The sequence below is a fragment of the Chelmon rostratus genome, chromosome 19 (genome assembly GCF_017976325.1).
Source record: "Chelmon rostratus isolate fCheRos1 chromosome 19, fCheRos1.pri, whole genome shotgun sequence".
Lineage (NCBI taxonomy): Eukaryota > Metazoa > Chordata > Actinopteri > Chaetodontiformes > Chaetodontidae > Chelmon > Chelmon rostratus.
Window position 1 is genome coordinate 20,987,269 of NC_055676.1, and position 22,768 is coordinate 21,010,036.

General features: G+C 43.7%; 2 protein-coding genes across 3 annotated transcripts in view; one reads left to right on the forward strand and one right to left on the reverse strand.

Moving 5' to 3' along the window:
- Positions 1-629: 629 nt before the first annotated feature.
- arrdc3b (arrestin domain containing 3b) lies at positions 630-9,543 on the forward strand. Its single transcript, XM_041959890.1, has 8 exons — positions 630-1,188; positions 4,425-4,506; positions 5,377-5,524; positions 5,707-5,809; positions 5,922-6,178; positions 7,339-7,492; positions 7,583-7,737; positions 8,335-9,543. The coding sequence occupies exons 1-8, from the start codon at positions 909-911 to the stop codon at positions 8,410-8,412; spliced, it is 1,257 nt and encodes a 418-aa protein (XP_041815824.1). The 5' UTR covers positions 630-908; the 3' UTR covers positions 8,413-9,543.
- A 5,262-nt stretch (positions 9,544-14,805) lies between these two features.
- Positions 14,806-22,768, reverse strand: part of LOC121622811 (myocyte-specific enhancer factor 2C-like) — a 28,962-nt gene continuing 20,999 nt past the window's right edge. The window contains exons 5-11 of one of the 2 annotated variants that reach the window (XM_041959811.1): positions 22,151-22,294; positions 21,882-22,062; positions 21,757-21,801; positions 21,417-21,580; positions 20,127-20,256; positions 19,917-20,043; positions 14,806-19,165 (exon numbers count right to left, since the gene is read on the reverse strand). In XM_041959811.1, the coding sequence (XP_041815745.1) occupies positions 18,817-19,165; positions 19,917-20,043; positions 20,127-20,256; positions 21,417-21,580; positions 21,757-21,801; positions 21,882-22,062; positions 22,151-22,294 (1,140 nt within the window). In that variant the 3' untranslated portion in view covers positions 14,806-18,816. Of the gene's footprint in view, positions 19,166-19,916; positions 20,044-20,126; positions 20,257-21,416; positions 21,581-21,756; positions 21,802-21,881; positions 22,066-22,150; positions 22,295-22,768 lie in introns of both variants that reach the window. The other variant, XM_041959810.1, reaches the window with a different exon arrangement.

Below are 22,768 nucleotides of genomic sequence, written 5' to 3' on the forward strand. Positions count from 1 at the left end.
AATTTACTGTTGATTCATTAAATTACTAATTGTTGTTCAAAACCATGTTACACAGAGCTTTAAATGGTTGAAACAGGATTCAAACACTTCAGGACTGATGAGAGAAACTCAGGAAATATGCCTGATATAACAGAAGAGCAGTACTTTTACTTTGAGTACTCATATTTACAGTACATGTTCCTCATTATACTTGCATGCTTTTACTGGAGTGTCATTTTCAATGCAGTACTTGGACTTGAGTATTTTTACTGTGTGGTATTAGTACTTTTGCCGAAGTAAAGTATGTGAATACTTCCTCCACTGGTCAAAGTAAGTAATGTTGTCAAATAAATAAAGTAGCATTAGCACGATATGGAAATACTCGATTAAAATACCTCATTGAGTAAATGTACTTAGTTACATTCCTCCACTGGTTCAACGTGAGATTATTTTCAATAAACTTCTGGAAAATATTCAGAATCTTTTATTTTCGTAGGAAATATGAAGAGTGAAGACTAGTAGAGACACGTCCTGTGTGTGTGTGTGTGTGTGTGTGTGTGTGTGTGTGTGTGTGTGTGTGTGTGTGTGTGTGTGTCGGTGCGCACATGCTCAGTGAGGTTATTTTTGCGCACAGAGGCTTTAAGAGCGCAGCGGCTGGAGGCAGAGGCAGCAGAGAGAGCGGAGAGCCGAAGCAGGCCGGGAGGAGAGCCGAGCCGAGCCGAGCCGAGCGGAGCGGAGCGGACAGCTGAAGTGGCCCCATCATCTGAGTGGCTCACCCAGATGAACCACCACGGACCGGGACGCAGACCCGGCTCTGTGCTGGGCACGCGGAGCTAGGCGCATGCGTTTGTGCCGCGCGGCTCTACTCACAACTTCTCCTCCACAGACTCTTTACTGTTGTTTCCTCCCGTTTTGATTTCACCGCCGTCATGGTGCTGGGCAAAGTGAGGGCCTTGGCGATCTACTTTGACAGTCTGAATGAGAGCAACCTGCCGGTGTTCTCCGGCGGAGAGCTGGTGTCGGGGAGGGTGGTGGTGGAGGTGACCGGGGATGTGCGGGTGAAGAGCCTGGACATTACCGCCAGAGGAGTCGCAAAGGTCCGGTGGACCGAGTCGAGGAACGCCGGAGCCAACACGGCTTACACTCAGAACTACACGGAGGAGGTGGAGTACCTGCACCACTACGACACCTTGATAGGAGAGGAGAGAGGTAAGGGCTCGCTCCATCCGTGTCATACCTGCTGCAGTTGTCTGAGTGCGTGTGAAGTGATGCGGCTCAGCTGATCCCCGCAAACTTTTTTGACAGGAGCTGATTAGTGATTGATGATGTGATTGGAAACTTTATTGATACAGGTGGGTGCAGCCGAATGTCAAAAAACAAACAAACCGCAGAGCCCGAAGCCCGCCGCGCATCAGTGCCAGTGGTGCTGATGCAACAGCTGATGCGTGTCGCGGCTCGGGTCCCCTCGCGGCTCGGGCCCCCTCGCGGATCGTGTCCCCTCCCGGTTCGGGTCCCCTCGCTTCACAGCTACGTGTTGAATTGCTCAAACTGGTGGTTCGTGCGCGTGAAACGAAGCTGCAGCGCGGATCGGGCTGTTCGCGAGCCTGCGCGCAGGCTGCATCCTCACATCTCAGTTTGCTGCAGGAAAAAAGTTCCGAAGCGCGAATGAAACGCTTCGAGTGGAGGAAGAATTGGAGCAGACATCGAATCGAGCGACGAGGTTTTCATGTTTGGTGGGAAACGGAAGGGAAATCAACATTTTCAGTGATGAGATCTGAAGTAGGCGAGCTCCGGCAACTCCCTTTGTTAGAAGCGGTTCAAACCTGTTCAGAAACTGCCAGAGAGGGAGGGAGGGAGGGAGGGAGGGGAGGGGTGGGGAGGAGGACCCTGCTGACTCTGAGCGTGTGTGTGTGTGTGTCTGAGCTGCTGGTTTAAACTCTCCCCACTTCCTTCACCTGTGATGTTGTGTTTTTACTCCACACACTCGATGCAAATGAGTGACAGTTGGATGTAAATGCTGCTGAGTGCAGGGATCCGTCTATCACTGTTCCTAACCATGACACACACACACACACACAGCGTGGACCAGACTATCGCCTGCATTTGTTTTCAGTTTCATGATTGTCTTGCTGCCTCCTCACCGGACTCTCTGTATATTATTATTATTAGTATTATTATTATTGTCTGAAGGCTGAGCAGCATGAATTATTTCATCAGCAGCATCATGACGAAAGTGGAGGATTTCATCAGCTGCTACTAGTTTCTGAGGAGGACTCTGTCACCTTCATCCTGTTTGTTGACTCATGGATGGACGACACGGTCGGGGGTCAAAGTTTAAGAGGAAGTGAGCTGATGTGGGAAACTTGTGCACGTTTTTGATTTCACGTCAGTTTCAGAAAGTTGCTTCCCTTTCCAAGTTCAATTCATCGAGCCTGTTGAAGTGACAGCAGCTGTTTCTGGAGCTTTCGACTGTGTCACATGGTCTTCTTCAGCGGGTTAGTCGTAGCTGTTTAAGAAACTGGAGCTGGACTGATAGGCCGGCTGATATCTGGGCTGAAGTCTATGATAACCAGCAGGAAGCAGCAAGAAGAACTCAAACAAGGTTTATGGTATAGAGAAAGTGTCATCATGACCTGATTGATTTTTACACTTTAAAATGTTTCATTCAGTATGTATCAGCACCATAGTTATAAAAAAACTAATATAATTGATCTGTTTTAAAATATCTACATCAGTATTGGCCTCAAAACTCCATCAATCAGCCTGTCGACTCATAAATTTCATTTAAATCCGTCTTATTTTCTCAGCTGGGCCTAAAGATCGTAGAAAACAGTGAAAGTTTCCTCCAGCTCAGCTTCTTCACACATCTTCATCTGACTTTCAGTTTAATGCCACATTAGATAAAGAGAAACAGGAGTTTTTATCATCTTTGCTTGAAAAGTGGCCTCCGACGATGAGTCCAGCGTGAAAACAGCCGCTGCTGCTGTGGCTGAGAGTTCGCTCTCGGCCTCGGTGACAGAAATTTACGACAAACGCGTCCAAACTGCAGAAACAGATCATGTGATCGGATAAAATTCACGCTGAGGAAAATAAGACTGAAGCAGAGAAGAAAGATGTAAATGCGATGCTGTTTTTTTTTACTGTATCTGTGTCTGGGTTTAACGCTGCAGCTGCTGCTGCAACAATAACATCATGTGACTGGAAACGGCTTCTTTTCTCGCGGTATTCATTCAAGTCCTTGCGTGAGAGCCTCGGCTCTACCTGGAGTTCACAGTCAGTGTGTGACACCCTTCCTCACCCCTTCCTCCCCCTCTCATGCAACACACCACATGGTTGTACAAATGTGGGCAGGGGCCTGTCGGGGCTGCACCAATCAGAGCCCGCGCTGTAATTCATGTCACGTTGTCCTCCAATGAGGTGGCGAGTTGTAATGCATGCGTTGGAGTTTCCAGCTGAAGGAAGCTGCTCAGTCTGGTTCATACCGGTCTACTCCTGCTTGCTCTGTGTAGCCGGTGACTTGATGGGGGCGCACGCTCACACACACACGCACACACACACATACACACACACACACACACACACACACACAAGCTGTTTATGACAGCTCTCACGCCAAACACATACGAGCCAGACAGACAGACAGTCATTCAGACAGCCTGAGGCAGGCAGACAGACAGACAGACAGATGCAGACGGACAGACAGACAGACAGACAGACAGACAGACAGACAGATGCAGACAGACAGACAGACTGAGGCAGAGTGCTGAGGTGGCAGGAAGCTGAAGTTCAGCAGAGTTGACTGCAGACATTTACAGAGTCTGAAATCCAAACACAAACAGAAGAAATGAGGAAGTGGATCGAGGTCGTGTTCTTTCTCCCGCAGTCGTCCTCGCCTCAGAAGCTCATTACTGCGCCCCGTCAGTGTTTGCTTTCGACATCCGTCAGGCAGCGTTACATGAACGGTTCTCCACTGTAGTGACTTTATATGTGTGCTAAAGTGCTAAAGCTGCGTACAGTGGGAACATTTCCAGCTGACACAACACCTGAGTCCAACTTAATGAAACTCTGGAGAACCTGCAGAGGAACTTTTCCCAGAATAGACACGAGAGTGTGTGTGTGTGTGTGTGTGTGTGTGTGTGTGTGTGTGTGTGTGTGTGTGTGTGTGTGTGTGTGTGTGTGTGTGTGTGTGTGTGAGATATAAGTTCATTCAGGCTTTGAACGGTGATGAAAGTCCGTCCGGTTTCTCTTCACCTCGCTCTGTCTGATCAGCAGACAGAAGCTGATCGACTGATCGATGCAGACTGAATGGTTTCAGAGTCGCCTCCTGATCAAACGTCCGTGCTTCGTTAAGGATCCTGAGGCGAACTGAGGGTCCCGCGGTTGATCAGGACGAACGCTCGCTGCAGACTACAGGCGTATTTGGAAACCTGTTCCTTGTCTTTCAGATGAGGACTGTCCAGAGGAAGGTCTGACTGTTCTGCACGCCGGCCTGCACGAGTTTGCTTTCAGCTTCAACCTGCCTCAGATGTGAGTACATTTACTCAAATACTGCACTCAAGTACAATTTGATGGTACTTTCCTTCAGTATTTCTGCTTTGTGCTGCTTTATGCTTCTACTCTAGCGCAGCTCAGAGGGAAATATTGGACTTTTTACCTCATTACTACAATAAAAACATATAAAACTAAATGTGTAAACTTCTAAGATTCAAACACTGGAAGATGTTCTGAGCCTTTTTCACCTGTCACCTGTTTGTTAGCAGTTGCACCAAAGCGACACCTCCTCTCTAAACATGGTTTTATTTGAATAAATGAATGTTTCATCCACCTGCTTTAAGCACGTTTTCAGTTTGTACACTGAAGAAAAAAAGTCATCATGAAGCCGAAAAGGTTCCTTCTCGGCTTCCATCACGTTTCCACCGTTTGAGCTTTGACTGCCGCTCTTTTAATGACCTCGTTCCTTCTTCTGTGGTGGTTTAATGGCACCGACTGCAGAATCAGCTCCACCAGCTGTTTTGAGAATCTAATTCTCACAGCAGCTGCGGATGGAAACACACATTTGCATTAACTTTTGATGATTTTCTGGAAATTTGGTTAAAATTTGTGCCACATTTGGTCGGAAACTTGAGACCAAAAGAGGTCAAATTATCTGTTGATAAATTTGAGTATCAAAAGTACTTCTTCTCTCCCATTAATCATCTCATGACCCCTCAGATTAATCTGGGGACTCTTTTGAGTCCTATAATACTTGTTCTTTTACAATATTTTTTTATTGTTGTTTTGTTACTTAAGTATCTGAGTATTTCTGTACTTGTGAGTACTCGTACCCACAGTGAATACCACAGCCCACTCTCACGTCCTAACTCTGCCTGTCCTGCTGCCCTTCCTCTCGTCTGTCAGGGCTCTGGCCACTTCCTTCGAAGGGAAGCACGGCAGCGTGAGGTACTGGGTGAAAGCTGAGCTGCACCGTCCATGGCTGCTCCCCGTCAAAGTAAAGAAAGAGTTCATTGTGTTCGAACACATCGACATCAACACGCCGCTGCTGCTGGTAGGCTCGCTGCTCACCCCTTTGCTTTAAAGGACTAGTGCAACATTTTGAGGAATATTCTCATCATCATCTCTCATGTCTGCATGGTGTAGCCAGTGGTGGGTTAGCTTAGCTTAGCATAAAGACTGGAAACAGGGGCGGCTAGCCTGGCAATACCTAACTGGAGGACGTTGTGTGAACAGGCCCCTCAGGCTGGTACAAAGGAGAAAACCCTGTGCTGCTGGTTCTGCGCCTCAGGCCCAATCTCCCTCAGTGCCAAGATAGAGCGAAAGGGCTACACACCAGGTGAGCCAGACCTCCTCCTCCTCACTCCTCCAGCTCCTCCTTGTCTTCGCTTCTCCTTTATGTCACGTCTCTCTCAGTCTGACACACTCATCTCTTCCTCTTTCTCTCCAAGGCGAGTCGATCCAAATCTTCGCCGAGGTGGAGAACTGTTCATCCCGTGTCGTGGTGCCCAAGGCCGCTCTGTACCAGACCCAGACCTTCTTCGCCAAGGGCAAGGGCAAGCAGATCCAGCAGCTGGTGTCCAACCTGAGGGGGGACCCTCTACTGCAGGGGAAGAGCCAGAGCTGGGAGGGCAAACTGCTCAAGATCCCCCCGGTGTCCCCCTCCATCCTGGACTGCCCCATCATCAGGGTGGAGTACGCCCTCGTGGTGAGTCCGCGAGGCCTCTGAACAGACTGAAAGCCGCTATGTGAGCAATGTGACCCGGAGACACTGAAAACCAGAACTGCTCAGATCCTTTCGCAGCAGTATCACAGTGTAAAAATACTCATCATGTACTTCAAGTATCAAAAGTAAAAATACATTATTTGATTTGTTATACTTAAATTCAAATAATCTTCAGACAAAATTACATTTATTTTTTCAATTATAATTATTATATAATAACATGAATTATAGCCTGCTAATAACACACTAAACACTAATAATAACATGTTAATAACACTTAATGCACTAAAACTACTAACAACACATTAAAACTACTAATTACCTGCTAATAAGCTACTAAAACATGCATATTAATAATTTGCTTATAACACAGTAAAAACCACTAATATCTTAGAATGCAGAAAGACTGAGCAGTGATCTGCTGGGAACTCGTGCAGGACTGCAGGTCGCTCAGTGAACAGAAAATTCCCCTAAAAACACAGTAAAATATTACACTTAAATGATACTTTCTGAAAAACGTGTTGGAAATATAATTAAGTATACTTCAATTGAAGTGAAATTAAAACTTTAATCAAGCTGCTAACAGTTTTTACAAAGGACTTGAAAATAAATATACTTTTCTTTCAAGTACACTTTATTATTATTCACTGTAATTTATGCTTTTTAAAAGTACACTTAAGTACAATTTATCATACACTTACAATAAAGGACACTTTTTATAAGTTCTTTGAAATGCCACTTTAAGTACTGCAGAATTAATACCTTTTTTTTTTAGAATAATCTATTTAGAAGCAGACTTTTGAAGCACAAGTAAAAGTGTACTGCAGTGATATTGTAGTACACTGCTGTTTGACTAAGTGTGTGTTTGTGAGATATTAATATTTTTTAGAAGTGAATCTAGTCAGAGATGGTTTGGGGAGGTGCTGGAATGCAGGAAGTTGCTGTTAAAGAACAAAGTGTTCTAATTTGTTCTTGTTTCCTGAAGATTGTGACGGCTTGAACAAGCAGTGAAGGTCGTGTGTACATGAAAACACGCCGTCACCTCGGGGGCTGAATTTCTCTTCTCGAACAGGTGGAACAGGCTCCGGCTCAGACAAAATGTTCGCTAACTTCTTCTTCTTCTTCCCGTTCTCCGCCTGCAGGTGTATGTGGACGTTCCCGGGGGGCTAAATTTGTCTCTGTCGTTGCCCTTGGTGATAGGGACCATACCTCTCCACGCCTGCACCACCCGCACCTCCAGCATCAGCAGCAACTGCAGCACTTTGAGCTGGCTGGGCCTGCAGGAGAGACCTGAGGGTACGGACGCTGAACGCATGCACGCCTGCTCTCTTTTTGTCACGTGCACACGGCACGCACGGATCTCTCACGCTTGTTTGTTCATTGCAGCGCCGCCGAGTTACAGCGATCTGGCAATATCAGAATCTCAAAGGCGGGACTGTCTGCAGGGCTGTGATAGGTCTGCCAGGGAGGGAGACGACCACGGATCTCTGCTAACATACATCACAGAGTTCAGATATCTGCCGCCGCCACTCTACTCTGAGGTACACTTCTTACACACACACACACACACACGCACACACACACATACACACACACAACCACAACCACAGAAACCACGTAAAAGTCTCAGATTAAAATCTCTGTTTATAACCAGAGTCCTGGCTTGGAAGGCAGCATAAAAAGCGATGAATAAAAATAATAAGATGCAATAAAAAAAGCATAAAATACTTAGTTAAGATGCAATAAAAAAAAGGAGTTCTGTGATCCAGATCCTCTAGAAGTGACTTCAGTTTGAACAAACCTGAAGAAACGTGTCAGTCATTGAGTGGCTGGAAGGTGGATTTTATTACCTTTGGACAGAGCCAGGCTAACTGTTCCTCCTGTTTCCAGTCTTTATGCTAAGCTAACATGCTGCTGGCTGTAGCTTCATATTTACCACACACATTTGAGAGGATTCAGTGGATTTAAATTCAATAAAATACCCAAACTCATGTCTGTTTCTCATCTGTCACAGCAGACCATCAAGCAGTTTACGTTTTTCTTATTTCCTTGTTCGGCCTTTTCTTCATACTCTTGTGTGTTTTTATTCAGCCTCCATCAGCAGCCTGTAAACATGCAGCTCTGTTCCCCTCCCTCAGGTCGACCCCTACCCCGACCCCGTGGAGGTGTGCGGGGCCGCGGACGTCAGGAGACCCGACACGTGTCCGTCCCGCTGAGGAGACGCCGCGAGCTCGGAGACGAGCAAACAAGACACCGTCACCCTCAGCTCCAGGCCCGCACAGCCAGCTTCTCACCAGATTATATATCACCATAAATAAGGCTAGACCCTCCCTGACCCGAGAGAGTCAGCTGAGAGAGTATTCGGTGACCATTGAAATATGGACCAGGGATTTCGAGCCATGCTGGATCCTCCATACCCTGTGCTCAAGACGAGGCGAATAAAAAGCTCTCTCTGACGCCACTGTGTGACTCTGACGGGGCAGAAAGCAAAGATGGCTCCCAGTGGTCAGAAGACGCCTCCTCCTGCCTCACAGTGAATTTTGCACATACCGTAATTACTGTTTTTCTATTGGTGGGTTTTATATACCGCAGACTGCCGCAGGCCTATATGCTACCGTAGATTCTGTCCACAGACGTAAACCATATTGTAGTCTTTAATCTAAATGGCACATTTAAAACAGGACAAAAGCTACCTTCAGCTAAATGACGGCGTGAGCTTGTGAGCGTCGCGTCACTAACCAGACTTCAGGTGGAAGCCGTTCCGTTCTGCGAACAAAGCAAAACAAAGACAAATTAGACGAATGATGTTTCTGAGGATAAATTGCGAAAATGTGTCGCATAAACAACAACCTCGAGCACTTAAAGTAAAGCTCAAAGTATGTGTGTGTGTGGATGAGTGTATGACTGTGTGTGTGTGTGTGTGTGTGTGTGTTGGTTTAAATGACCAGGTATCAGCCCAAACAGGGTCTAGAGAAAAAGCACAACTCCGACCAACCAAGATAAAGTACCACAAGTCGCCTGTTGGTTTCTGCTCTGAACTGAAGCTTCTCTTGCTGTAGATTTTTCTAAACGTGGATGTTAAGAAGCTTCGTGCTTTGCGAAAAGAATGACAAAGTGTAAAAGATAAATGTTTACAGATGAATATATCAAATTGAGAATGTTGTTCAAACATGACTTCTTCCACCTAAAACTTCAAAGTGCAATATATTTTTGTATTTGTGATTTTTTTGCACTAGTTTTTCATATACTCTGTTGCTGTTTATTCCATTTCTGTGCATTATATATTATTGTCATGATCTTACTGCTGTCATGATCAACTTTTGATAAAATAAAAGGTTTATTTTATAAAATAATTGAACACTATCAGTGTTTTTTTTTATGTATGAACATTCCTGATATTTCTTAACTTTCTTAATGTTTGTTGCTGTGAATCACCAGCACGCCATTGATGGGTGAGTAATCCCAAGCTCATGTTGAGCAGACCTCAGAACTTATTTAAGTCCTTTCTACTGGTTGACGTCATTTGCATCAAAAATCGCACTTCTTCTCTGAGTCATAACTTTGTCACATCTCAATGTACAGACGTGATCCACTTGTTTTTAGGTTCATGTAGCCTCCACTCTCTGAGGATATCAATATCACCGTTATGCATGACATGTGAAAAACATCCATAAACCAGCTTAGAAATCACAGACAAAAGGCGCGCCTGTATAACTACAGAACTTGCCCGAGAATCTTCACGATTTTAAGTTTTCTTCAGCATGTTAATAATCCAATGACAGTCGTCTGTACATCCATGGGTAAATTGCAAATAGGAAGGGCTAACAGCTCATTCGGCATACTTTTAATGGTGGCACTTTGTCAAAATGTCATTGAATATAGGCCAGAAGGAAAAGCAGGGGTCAAGTTGTAGCCAACAGCGTCGCTCATTGAATCCATAGCATTATATACGTCATCATATCAGCCTGATGCTGCCCTGACTCCTGCCTTCCAGGCGGCTGCAGAAAGCCTACAGCAAACCAGATGTGGGACAGAGCTCACGTGAGCTTCTGCGTGCTGACCTAATTCCTCACTACAGGCCGGCAGCCAGCAGGAAGGGAAAAAATAGAATTTTTGAGTGGGCTAATGCTTTTTAGCTAATTCATAACTTCATAACATGTTTTCCTTCCTGTTTTCCAGTGAAATTCATTCGCATGTCGTATATGAACAAGCACTGTACTCACACACGTTATTGGATGAAGGAATTACACAGCAGCCTCGTGTGTGTTTCTGTGTGTTTATAGGTTAAACAGGGATTTGTTGCATGTGGGATGAGTCAAGCAACCTTTAGGGAAACCCTCAGTCCAGCATGAGGACCAGTGGATCTTTGGTCTGCGATGCTAATGGTGGACAGTTTTGTGCAGAGCAACAAATATTGGATGGATTACCACGAAAGCCTCCACAGAAAAACCTTGGTGATTTCGTCCAGTGCCACCATCAGGCCACTACTTCTGGCCTCAGCTGTACTGTGTTTGGTGCTAATTATCAGAGCTATTTTTAAGTCTTTTGGCTCAAGTTCAAGCCATTTTCTCACAGACATGTGATGGTTAGCTTAGCTTAGCAAAAAGAGTGGAAACAGCTAGCCCGGCTCTGCCTAAAGGTGACCAAAACTGTCTGCAAGCACCTTTGAAGCTGACTAATTAACATGATCTAATGATCTAATTCAATGTATTGAAAGCAAAGTTCAAAAAAGACAATTCATTGTTTAACTTCCTGGAGTCTCCAGTGGTTGTAATATAGATCACATATATGTCAGTTTGCAGGCACACAAGTATAATTTATGTTTTTGTGAGTCTCCAGCTCTGCTTTTTAGCAAATGTTAGCATGCTAACATGGCAAACTAAGCCAGTGGACATGGTAGCCATTATCCTGCTAAGCATTAGCATGCTAGCTAGATTTAGCTAGAAACATGGCCGTGCAGCCAAGAACTTTTAATATTGTGAGGTGTGATGAACGTTAAACTTCAGAAGAGCTTTACACAGACTGAAGCCTTATCAATCACCAGTTAGTTATTAGCTCATGTGTTGTGGTACTTTTACTGTGGCGAAGGATCTGAGTACCTCTTCACCTGACTGACTGCACAGCCCCTCACACAGGAGCCCGCCTCAGATCCCTTTTCCCTCCACAGCTGGAGCACGTGACGTTCTGGAAAAGCTCCTTCTGCCTTCAGTCGCTGCACGTTCAGAAGCCGCTCGGCGCTCTGACTTTCACCTTGACTCATGATTACACAGCGCTCACATAGCAAGACACACACACACACACACACACACACACACACACACACAACTGATGGGAGGTCACATGAATAATGTTTTGGCTTCTACTCTACAGGCTGCGTTCATCCGGCTGATTAACACAAACTGGTTTGAACTGGATGAGGACAGACAGACAGACAGACAGACAGATAGGCATCATGTTTTTACGTGGTCATGTTGCCATGAGAGATAAAGCTTTGTTGGGGTTTTTTTTCAACCCCTGACTGGTGGTGGAAAGGTGCCGTTTTTTGTCTTGGTTTTCTGAAATGTTGGTATGAAAGTCTGACATGTGATCCTCAGGGAGGCGTTTGAGCTAAACACAGAAACACACAGTACATTCACTCAAGTACAGCACTGAAGTACAATTTTGAGGAACTTGTACTTGTAGTATTTCCATTTTCTGCTACTTTACGAGTCTACTCCAGTGCATCTGTTTACTTCACTGCATGTATTTGATTACTTTAGTTACTTTGCAGATTCAGATTAATAATAAAAAATAAGAAAAAAGTTTGTTTGTTAATAATATAAAAATCTGAAATTATTATAGGTTAAAAGAAGACTTTACAAACACATACAAATTGCATTCAGTAGTTATAACAATTACTAGTACTTTTACTTTTGGTACTTTATATATATTTTGATGTTCATGCTTTCATAATTGTACTTAAATAAAGTTTTGAAACATGTAAGAGTATTTCTACACTGTGGTTCTGCTACTTTTATTTAAGTAAGAGTACTTCTTACACTACTGGGTGTACACATAAGCTTTGCTGACTAAAGTCATGTGCTTGCCCTGGAATAGCTAAAGCGTTTGCATGTTTGTTGACATTGCACATGCATCGGACAAACGTGCACATTCAACACACACACCCCCTCACGCAGAAGGTACCTCACAGGCATCTGGGCTGAGGGCCAGTTCACAGGGTGTCCTTGACGACTTCTAAACACAGCTCAGGTTTGGTGGCTGCGCCGTGTGTGGATCAGCTGGTCCCAAATCCAAAAAAAGCTTCATTTTAATCAAATCACAACGATGTGTGGATGAAATGCAAACGTGCACCAGCTTCAGTTATTGTACAGTCACTCAGTTTCCTTCCATGTGCTCCATCAAACACAGAAGTGGCTGCTTCAAAACTGCTGAAACCTTCGCCCTTTATTTTGGCATCCTGTTCATCTGCGGACGGCCAGCCAACAATCTATGGACGTTACCCAGACAGCCAAAAATAAACACGAGCTGTCTGCGTTCACATCGAAGCTGTGACACACAATTTATGAGAAGTTTGTACTTCAGAAGCTTGTTCCTCTGCACAGCGAGTGAAATCCCAGCCCACAAACAAAACAGTGACAGACACAACTGAAAAACAAACAATCCTGTTATATTTGAATGGTAAGGTGAATAAATGCATCGATAAATCAAAGATCACTGATGTATCTGCTTCGTAGTCGATGAAGAGTTGGTCACCTTTAAGGAAACATTGTGGTTTCAGTTAAAATAATGACTTCATTAAAGTTAGGGGAGCTACGTCGTCATGGTTACAATAATAACCACATGGTTACAGTTAAGGGATGAATCATGTTGAGAGGAAACTGTCAGGAGGAAACAGTGGTGGAATATAAGTACGTACATTAAATACTGTTCTTAAGTACAATTTTCAGGTACTTGTACTTTACTGTAATACTGTAGATTAAGATACACAGCATCTCCTCATTAAACCAGCTGCAACATTAAAGTGATGAATGCATCAATAACACATTATAACATTAATCTGATTTATTTAATACTGCGGCATGAGTACTTTTACTTTTGGAACTTAAGGAACATACACACACATTTATATTATTTCACATTTATTACACATATCTATTATTCTTATAGCACTAGTTTATGTAGGTGGTGCTAATGGAAAAGTCAGAGGATCAATAATGTTATTATGATTCATCCTCAGGGGAACATGAACGTGTGAACAAACATTAATGACAATCTGTCCAATAGCTGCTGAGAGATTCACAGTGACGGTGAGAAAGTTTATTCATCTGTCTGCAGACGATGTTTGACTTTATGTGTCTCAGCATTAAATGTGTGTGTGTGTGTGTCTTCTGTCTCTGAGACATTTGACTGTTTGGACCTCACGACTCACTTGTTGAAGAATCGATGCAGTTTTGACTGATCTGCCGCAGGATAAATGAAGAGTTGAGCGGCTCACTTTGAACTGATTCATGATTTGGTCATCAGAGCCGAACATGTGGTTGACTGTCAGCTGATTGTTTTAGCATTTTAAAGTGTTTTTCATTCTTTTCAACAGTCGATTCACCCATCGAACATAAACATTCCCATAAATCCAGAACCTATTGTGACCAGCAGGGGGCAGAACACACAGGAAACAGTGTTCTCTGTGAGCAGCTGATCAATACTATGAGATGAATCACGAATCATTGATGAGGCATCCATCAGTTTAAGATAAAGTCAATGAACTAAACGATGATGCGACAGCAATTAATATTATATAATATGAATAAACGTTAAATGGATAATAATTAAATGAATCTTTTATTTAATAATGAATACTGTTTTGATAACTGATTAACAGTTCAAAGTCATTTTTTATATGCATTTGTCACAACTATGACCTGATGTTTGCAGCAGTTTGAGTGGAGGCGAAACAGGACTTCCTGCAGTCTGTGGCGCCCCCTGGTGGCGGGTCTGCAGCTGCATCCTGATGCGAGTCCACTGAACTCCAGCTGCCAAGACAAACCTTTTGAAGAGCAAGTAGCTTCATCTGTTTCAGTACATTTTGAATTGAATTTTGCATGTCAGTGTTAGAACATGTTGTTGATTGTCACAGTTGCTGTTAGCTGGCAGCTGTCTGCTGATCTCAGGGTTGTGGGTTTGATTCCTGCCACCTCCACAAAGTTTCACTTTGCGTGGCAGCTCAGATGCAGCAGAGTCTGACTTGGGGTTTGTTCAGAGGTCACTGTATTCTGCATTCAGCCGTTATTCAGGTCTGTTTTGTCTTCAGTGACTTGTGATATCTAAATCTGCGCTGCTGCGTCTGCAGTCGGCCTCAGAGTGACCGAGCCTTTCAAAGATGCAGAAAATTACACCTGAAAGACACCGAAGAGATGAGAGGAAGAAGAGCTGAGCGCGATGGATGAAGGGTGAAGAAGAAACTGGTTGTCATTTGGTGTGTTTGCTTTCTGTTACTCTTTCACTCAGTCAATGATCAGACTTTGAGTCCTTTTCTGTCATTCACCTGCAGAAGCTGCACAGACCATTAGAACCTTTAAAAACACAAAGAAGACAAACCACACGGAGACGTCTGTAACAGAGCCTGTATATTTTTGAATATTTTTCTGCAAAATACAAATACTACCACATTCTGAGTGAGGGAACTGCTGTACACGATCTCTGGCTGCGACAACAGAGGTGCACTTTGTTTTTCTTCTGAGAAACAGTGTCTCCAAGTGGCGACAAAGGCCAGCTTATGCCGCTAACAATCTCTTTATAATATTTGATTGGTGTTATTAGAAGCATTAGTGCATGTAAAGAGGGGAAAATACAGCAAAGTGTCCATTGACATTCAGCTGATGTCGCCAAATACAAATAATTTCATCGGGGCATTTGAGGTACAAGATGACAGACTTGACAAAGTCCAGGCAGTTACTCATTAAAGAATCAAACCAAAAACACAAATAAACAGGATATTTTACACTTTGGTTAGTTTACATTTCACCTTCCACCTCCACCTGCGCACAGCTGACTTCACCTGAGCCTGAGGACGAGCTCCTGGCTCTCCTCCTTCAGCCGGGGGGTCCAGAGCGCCGCCGCAGGAAGTCTGAGCTGGAAGCCGACCAACCCGGAGACAACACGGTCGTCAAAGAGGAAAACACACGTGGGCTCTGCCCAAAGCTGCGGGCCTTCAAACGGTCAATCGAATCACTGGATTTCCAGCAGGGGGGGCTGAAAGTCTGAGCTCCAAATATACAGTTTTTAAACCAAAATATTCAAATGTGAAGGACCCTCAGCCGCCTCCCTGTGGATCTGTCAGCCAGCTGCAGCTACTCTGTCGTTACTCTACTCTGAGCTACAAGGCACAAATGACTCAAAGTGTCCATGACGCCCCTGTAGAGTTACAGCACACATATACAGTGGTGGTAAGTAACTAAGTACATTTACACAAGACCTGTACTTTAGTATATCTATGAGTACTTTCATTGGGTCTTTCCATTTTCTGACACTTTTCACTTCTACTGCACAAAATGTTTCCTCAGATACTGTACTGACTTCATATTGTACAGTACTTCACTCCATGTATTTAACAGCTTTAGTTACTGGTTATATTTAAGATTGACATTTTATATTAAAATCATATTATAAGCTTATAAAACACAACATTTAAGATTAAAACAAAGGTTCTGAACCTCTTTGTTGTGTTTCAGGTGAGTTGTTCTCTCATAGTTTTATTTAAATAACTGAGGTTCAAAAAGGTAAAATGATCCACTATTTAACAAAAAAAAAAAAAAAAGCAAAAACTAAAGTCCAAGAAAACAAATCTGATTTTCAGCGTCAGAAATTTTCCCATCAATCATCTGACGACCCCTCAGATTTATCTGGTTACCCTTTGGAGGGGCCCGACCCCTACGTTGGGCCCCACTGGACTAAACTAGCTAACTGAATATGACAGTAAAATGCTGCTCTAACACTGACGCTTCAGTATCTTGTCTCATAGATTCAGAGATCAGGAGACATTTTACTGCACAGACAGTACTTTTACGGCATGAATCTGAGAGTACTACTGTACTTTTACTGCTGATACTTTAAGGACATGAAGCTGATAACATTTGTGTAGTTTTACTTTAGTAGAATTTTGAATGAAGGACTTGTAATGGGGTAGTTTTACATTTGTTGTATTGGCACTTTTACTTCGGTAAATGATCTGAGTACTTCTTCCACCACTGTAAATACTGCAGTATATTTTAATAATCATGCATGTTGTGCCGGAGTTGATTGTCACTGTGATATAATGTTGAATCTGACACCAACTGAACTTTAAAGGTGAATCCTTAACTTTTTTTTTCTTAAAATCTCCCTGAATGTTGGATAAAAACTCTCTGCTTTTCATCTGACTGTTAACTTATTAAACAGAGCTGCAGACATCCAAGAATATCAATTTGATATAATAAGGAATTGAAAAACGATAAACACTGTGCAGAAAGCATCTCTGTCCTGTCGGATATGGCTTTTAGGAGTTCCTTCCTCACTCTGCTGCACGTCTGTTAGCACATGCTAACGCTCGCCGTGCTTGTTCATCACTCGAGTGTGAATGTGACTTCTCTGTCGTCTAATACGTAAAAAACACAGAAGCTTCGTTTGTTTTATTGGAAAATAAAGTAGGTAGTTTTTGTATGGAAGCAAACAAAGGCCAAAGTAAACTGATTTCTTTTTCTTTAACTGTGAAATGTAACTGAATACTTGAACAACACTACATTTTATTTTGAAAGCCATCGATGTGAAGTTACGTGGTTTGATTTTCCCTCTCCGAAGTTTCCAGAAGGTCATTTCATCTTTTCTGAATTGAAAAGCTTTTTTAATTGGACGCTTCAATTTGAAAGAATCTGAATTTGCAAACTTTTAAAGAGAAAAAAAAAACAAACAACATCCCTAAAATCAAAATCGAAAAACTAAATTCAGATCAATTGTTTTCAAAGAAAAATATTCAATTATCACAAATTCAGCTGTATTTAAATTTCGCTTGTTGAATTTAGATACAGACGCATGTTCAACATCTTTGTTTCCTTTAAAAACATCCGAAACATTTGGAACTTAAAACTTTTCTCATTTCATCTGTTTTATTCTATTTTAGCTTATTTTTTCTTCTTTTGAACCACAATTTTCTTTAAATGTGTCTTATATGCAAAGCGCTTTAAATGAATGACCTTGTTGAAAAGTCTTTGCTTCATAGTTTTTCATCCCTCAGTATTTATAATGACTGCAGGCCTGCATATGTTGCCTTGTTGACTTTTTAGGAGATATTAAAACTTTCTCCTGCGCAGGCTTCATCTTCATTGAGTGTGTATATTTTCTATATGTATGTACAGTACACGAATGTCTTTGTGTATCACATCTTTAATCACGGTTGTATTTTTAGAGTGTAAATACATATATGGAAATAAAAAGTAAAAGCACTCAGTTGTGGTGACTCTCAGCCTTTCTTTGCTTCCATAGTTTTGTGTATCTGGATCGAATTTGCTAAAAATCACATTTTTTTCTAACACAGCTCTGAAAATTATTCACTAACTCTGATAAGCGTCTTCACATCAAGTGAAAATCGTCCAAAGCGTCTTTTCTATGCAACCTGTTGCAAATAACTTTCTCATCACTCGCTCTAAAACCTGCTCAGTCACCGTCTCTCTCTCACCGGAGCGACTTCCTCTTCCTCATCCTGTACTTCCTCTCTCTCTATCTGCTGTTATTTGCCACACTTTACCTTCCATACAATCATATTCAGATGTGCTTTATGCTTCAATGTGCGCAAATATGTTGAACCTGCAACACCTGCTCTCACGGCTCCAGTGATCAACCGCTCAGAGTACCAGACTTCACTTTGACCTTTCTGTTAGTTTGCATACATGCGCACATACGAGAATGTGCATGTGACATATTTGTTATTTACTTATACCCCCCTCCCGCCCCCACCCCAACACACACACAAAACAAGCCACACATGTACACCCACCGACTCTCCAGCTGCTTCAGTACATGTTCGTCTCACGTTTATCAAACTGCTGACGTCACAGAAAAATCCTTCACTTTTACTTCATTGATGCACCATCAGCAGATGGCGCTCCAGTTTATTCTTATTATTATTTAATTAAAGCCAGTTAAATATTATAAATATATCAGATTGGTGTGTGAGAATAGCTGATTTCACACACAAATGAACTTTAAATCATGAATGTTTTTGCAGAAAAGAACATTTTTAACAGGGCAGCTACAGAGTAAATCCTTGACTCTGATTGGCTGATCCTGCTCTGAGCACCCCTGTCATTAGATCACATGAATGTGATCAGTTACGCGTTGCTGCGAGTCAAAGGAAGAAATGTTTTCATGGTTAGAAGTTTGATAAACGCGTCCTGATCTCTCGCTTACAGCTGCAGGACATGATGTAACTACAGCAGCTGTATCCATAGAAACCAGACTCTGACCCCCCGCACGTACATGTTACCATTACACATAGAGCACACCCACTCAGTACAAGGAGAATATGATAATAGAATAATAACACTATAAGGTAACTTTACTAACACCCTCTGGCTGCAGACCGGCTCCCATCATGTCGCCCACCCCTCTGATAGCCTCATCCGTTTTACTGACGGGCTGTGATGCTCCTCCTGATTGGACAGAGGCCGGAGGAGGAAGCTGTCGTTCCCATGGTGATCCTCGCGCTCCTCGCTGCCTTCGTACGAGCTCCCGCAGCTGGACGCGCTGTCGGCGGGGGAGCGGCCCGGCTCGCCGGGGCCCCGGCCAACGGCGGAGTACCCGGCCGTGGTCACGCCTCCGCCGAGCCCCGCGCCGATCATCCCGACACTCCGGTCTCTGGGAGGGGAGGCCGGCTCGGACTTGATGTGGAGGTGCTGGTGGCCGGAGGGGAGGTTCAGGTTTGAGTTCTGACACAAGTTCCTGGAAGGCGAGACAGAGGCGACTCCAGCTAAATGAAACGTTTAAAATCTCACAGCTGATTCTTTTTTCTTCACTGCTGTCATGGTGACGTGAAGATGCACAGCGCGCACACACACTCACACACACACACACACACACACACACACACACACACACACACACACACACAGGCTTTCCATGACCACTGAGGACGCAGATATGAGGCTGCACCATTGGTAGAAAGTCATTGTCAAGTACTGCAGTTAAGTACAACTTTAAAGTACTTGTACTTTCTGCTTCTTTCTTCTTCTACTCTACTACATTTCAGCAGCTTCACTGAATTTATTTGAGAGCGTCTGCAGAGTCAGATGAATAACACAAAACATAATCAACAAATAAATTAGGATGTGTTATTATTGATTAAGATAAAACTTTATGATCTCTGGGGGAAATTTGTAATCTACCCAGCAGCATATAAAGCAACTAATATTAGCTCCACTATCAGCTGCCACATTAAAGTGATTAATGCATCAATAATTCTAATAAAATAATATGGATATTGTGTTCCCGTTGACTTGCTCCAACTAGTGCATCACGTTTTAGGCTCTGAGGAAAACAAACATGTTTGAAAGCTGTCGCACCGTCAGGGAGAGCTCACAACAGGAACAGGGTGAAGACCTGAACCTCCAACGTGACAGCAGTTTCTGTCTCAGATCTAAGAAGTCTATCTGGTCTAGCTATCATAGACCACATCCAGCACACAGACACTCACCCCATGTGTCCCAGTGCTGAGTGCTGCAGGTTCTGTATCTGCTGCTGCTGCTGCCAGTTTGTCACTGATCCAAGACCAGAAGCTCCAAACCCAGAGAGGGAGGACAGGTCGCTGCCGAGGGAGAACTCTGAGGGACAAACACACATCGTTAATCCGGTTCCACGTGAGGTCCGGGCCTCTCGTCGGTTGCAGTTGTTCTGCTGTGGTCACCTGTGCCATAAGAGGAGGAGAGTGTGGACGGATAGCCGCCCATCCCCTGTCCAGGTAGAGTCTGAGCAGCGATGGACACGGCAGGAGTCGACAGCGTCTGAGCGCTCTGAGAGTGATTTATTCTCTGGTTCTGCAGAGAAAAGAGAAATTTATCAGACCGAAACCTGATGCGTTCAAAAAACCTCACTGCAATAAAAGTATGCAACTATTATCAACAGAATGTACTCAAAGTACTTACAGTAAGTAGATGTTTCAGGTTGAGCTCATTTGAACTACAACAAATCTGGAGATACAAGCTTTTCACTGGACAGGAAGTCCAGTAAAAGAGTAAAGAGTACAATATTTACCTCTGAGATGTAGTAGTAGAAGTATAAATTTGGATAAAAGTACCTTGAATTTGTAGTTAAGTACAGCATCTTGAATTAATGTACTTGGATCAAACTGTGAAGTATGGGATCACTCTGATCTGTTTACATTCACCAGACTCCTTCAGCTGTGCAGCTCTCGGCAGTTTCAGCTGCTCCAAACAAACCAGGACAGAGAGGAAACTGAGTCTGAGGCTCCGAGAGGTTAAAGGTCCAACCAGAAAAAAACACTGAAACTTCATTTATTCTATCGCATCTTATTCTCCTACTGCTGCACCTCAGAGGGAAATACTTCACTTTTTACTGCAGCACAGTTATCTTCCAGATTTAGTTCCTTCACACTTGAAACCACCAGTTTGTGATTAGCATTAGCATTAGCTCCACCTCGACCAACTAAAACATTAAAATGTTGTTTACATGTAAATAAATAAGTTATAATAAACCTGCTGAATCATTTATAACGATATAGGAGGTCATTATGCCTGATTAGTGGGTACTTTTACTTTTATTCTTTAAGTACATGTTGATAATACTTACAGGACATACTTTTACATGAGTGCAGTTTTAAATGCAGGACTCTGACTTCAGCAATCGACCTGAATGCTTCCTCGACTGAAAGTCACTGTTAGTCCTCTTGATGCAAACCTGCAGCCTGATGATCAGCACCGTCCTGTTTCTTTGAATGATGCTTTTTAATTAATCTCACTCTCTCATTACTGGCCTGTTCGCTGTATCGTTCATCTCCTTGTGTGGTTTAAGGATTACTTACCAGCATCAGGTCAAAGTCCTCACACTGGAGAGCAGCATTAAAGCACAGACCGAAATGAGTCTCCGGCCACCATGAAGGAGGTTTCAGGGAAATCAACACAACTAAAAACCAGATGAATGAAGAGAAATGACGGCGAAGAAGGATGAGCGCACTCACGATGGTCGGCATGTTGTTGCACTTGTTGGAGGGGGGCATCAGCGTCCGGAGGTCGGGCTTGCGGCTCATGCTCATTGGAGGACTCTTGTCCTGCATGTTCTTGGAAACCCCTCCAGGAGACAGCAGCCCGGGGGAGGTGCAGTGGTTGCTGTAGCTGCCATTTCCTGGTGACACACACAGAGGGGGAGCTCTCATTAGAATTAGACGCTGACGCCTATTTTATTCACACAACGAATCAAAGTCCCTCTCTGAGCTTTTCTGACGCTGAATAATAAAATGTCTGAGGGGTCACGAGCTCTGTGGAGCTGCGCGGGGGGGCAGGAATAACGTGCAGTCGTACCCACGCTGGAGACCACAGCGCTCGGCAGCTCTGAAGCCATCAGACCTGCGGACACACAGAACCAGAACACGCGATCAGACTCCAGACGTCAGATGCTGGTTTACGTGCATTTAAAGAGAACACACCTGCGTTTCCGGTGCTGGGGGGCCGCGGGGGCGACATGCTGTTTCTCTGCAGGTGTGTGTGTGAGATGGGCAGCAGGTTGTGGTTACTGAGGCCTCCTATGCCGGGGTGGGAGTACAGCAGTCCACCGGGGTTACCGCCTGGGATGGACACTCCCATGTCGTAGTTGGAGGGGGGCAGACCCTGCTGGACAGTTCAGGACACGTCAGCTGGTTAACGTCACTGAGGACACATCAGAGCGTGCAGGAGGAAAGGCTTTAGGTGGACTTACACAGATTCTCTGTCTGTTGATCATCAGGTCGATGTCTTCGTTGATTTTGCGGTATTTGTCGTCTGACTCTGGGCTCTGGCCTGCAGAGTCGTCGGCCTCGATGTCGGGGCTTTCGCAGCCGTTTAGGCCTTTCTTACGCAGGGTCTGAAGGAAGCAAACAGGACACATCAACACGTCTGGAAAACCAACAGGGTTCAGCTCTGTGTGCATTTAAACCCAACATTCAAGTGGCCCAACATGTGTCTGAACGGCTGCAGAGCTGAAACAGAGCAGAAATTCACCTTCTGATCATCGACTCATCGTTCCTCTAATTTCTCAAGCAAAAATAGCAAACATGAAGACTTGCTCCTCTTCCTCCTGTTTTTCATTAGTTCTGAACGATTATTGAAGAAATCAACAAAAAAATCAAATCAAATCATCACAGAAATCAACAACGTGAATTCTCAGAAAGAGGAGCAAATAGATAATATTCACGTCAATATATTTAGATTTGTTTAACTGTGAGTTAATTCAATGTACAAAATACAACTGCAATAAAAAACATCACAAAAAAAGCAATGTTGCTCTCAGTATGCACATCTACTCAAGCACTGTACTTTGAGGTACTTTACTAGAGTA

Excerpts from the sequence above, each read along its gene's own strand:
- arrdc3b (XM_041959890.1), top strand. The coding sequence starts at position 909 with ATGGTGCTGGGCAAAGTGAGGGCCTTGGCGATCTACTTTGACAGTCTG. Across the intron at positions 4,507-5,376 it reads AGCTTCAACCTGCCTCAGAT|GGCTCTGGCCACTTCCTTCG; the intron begins GTGAGTACATTT and ends CTCGTCTGTCAG. Across the intron at positions 7,493-7,582 it reads CCTGCAGGAGAGACCTGAGG|CGCCGCCGAGTTACAGCGAT; the intron begins GTACGGACGCTG and ends TGTTCATTGCAG.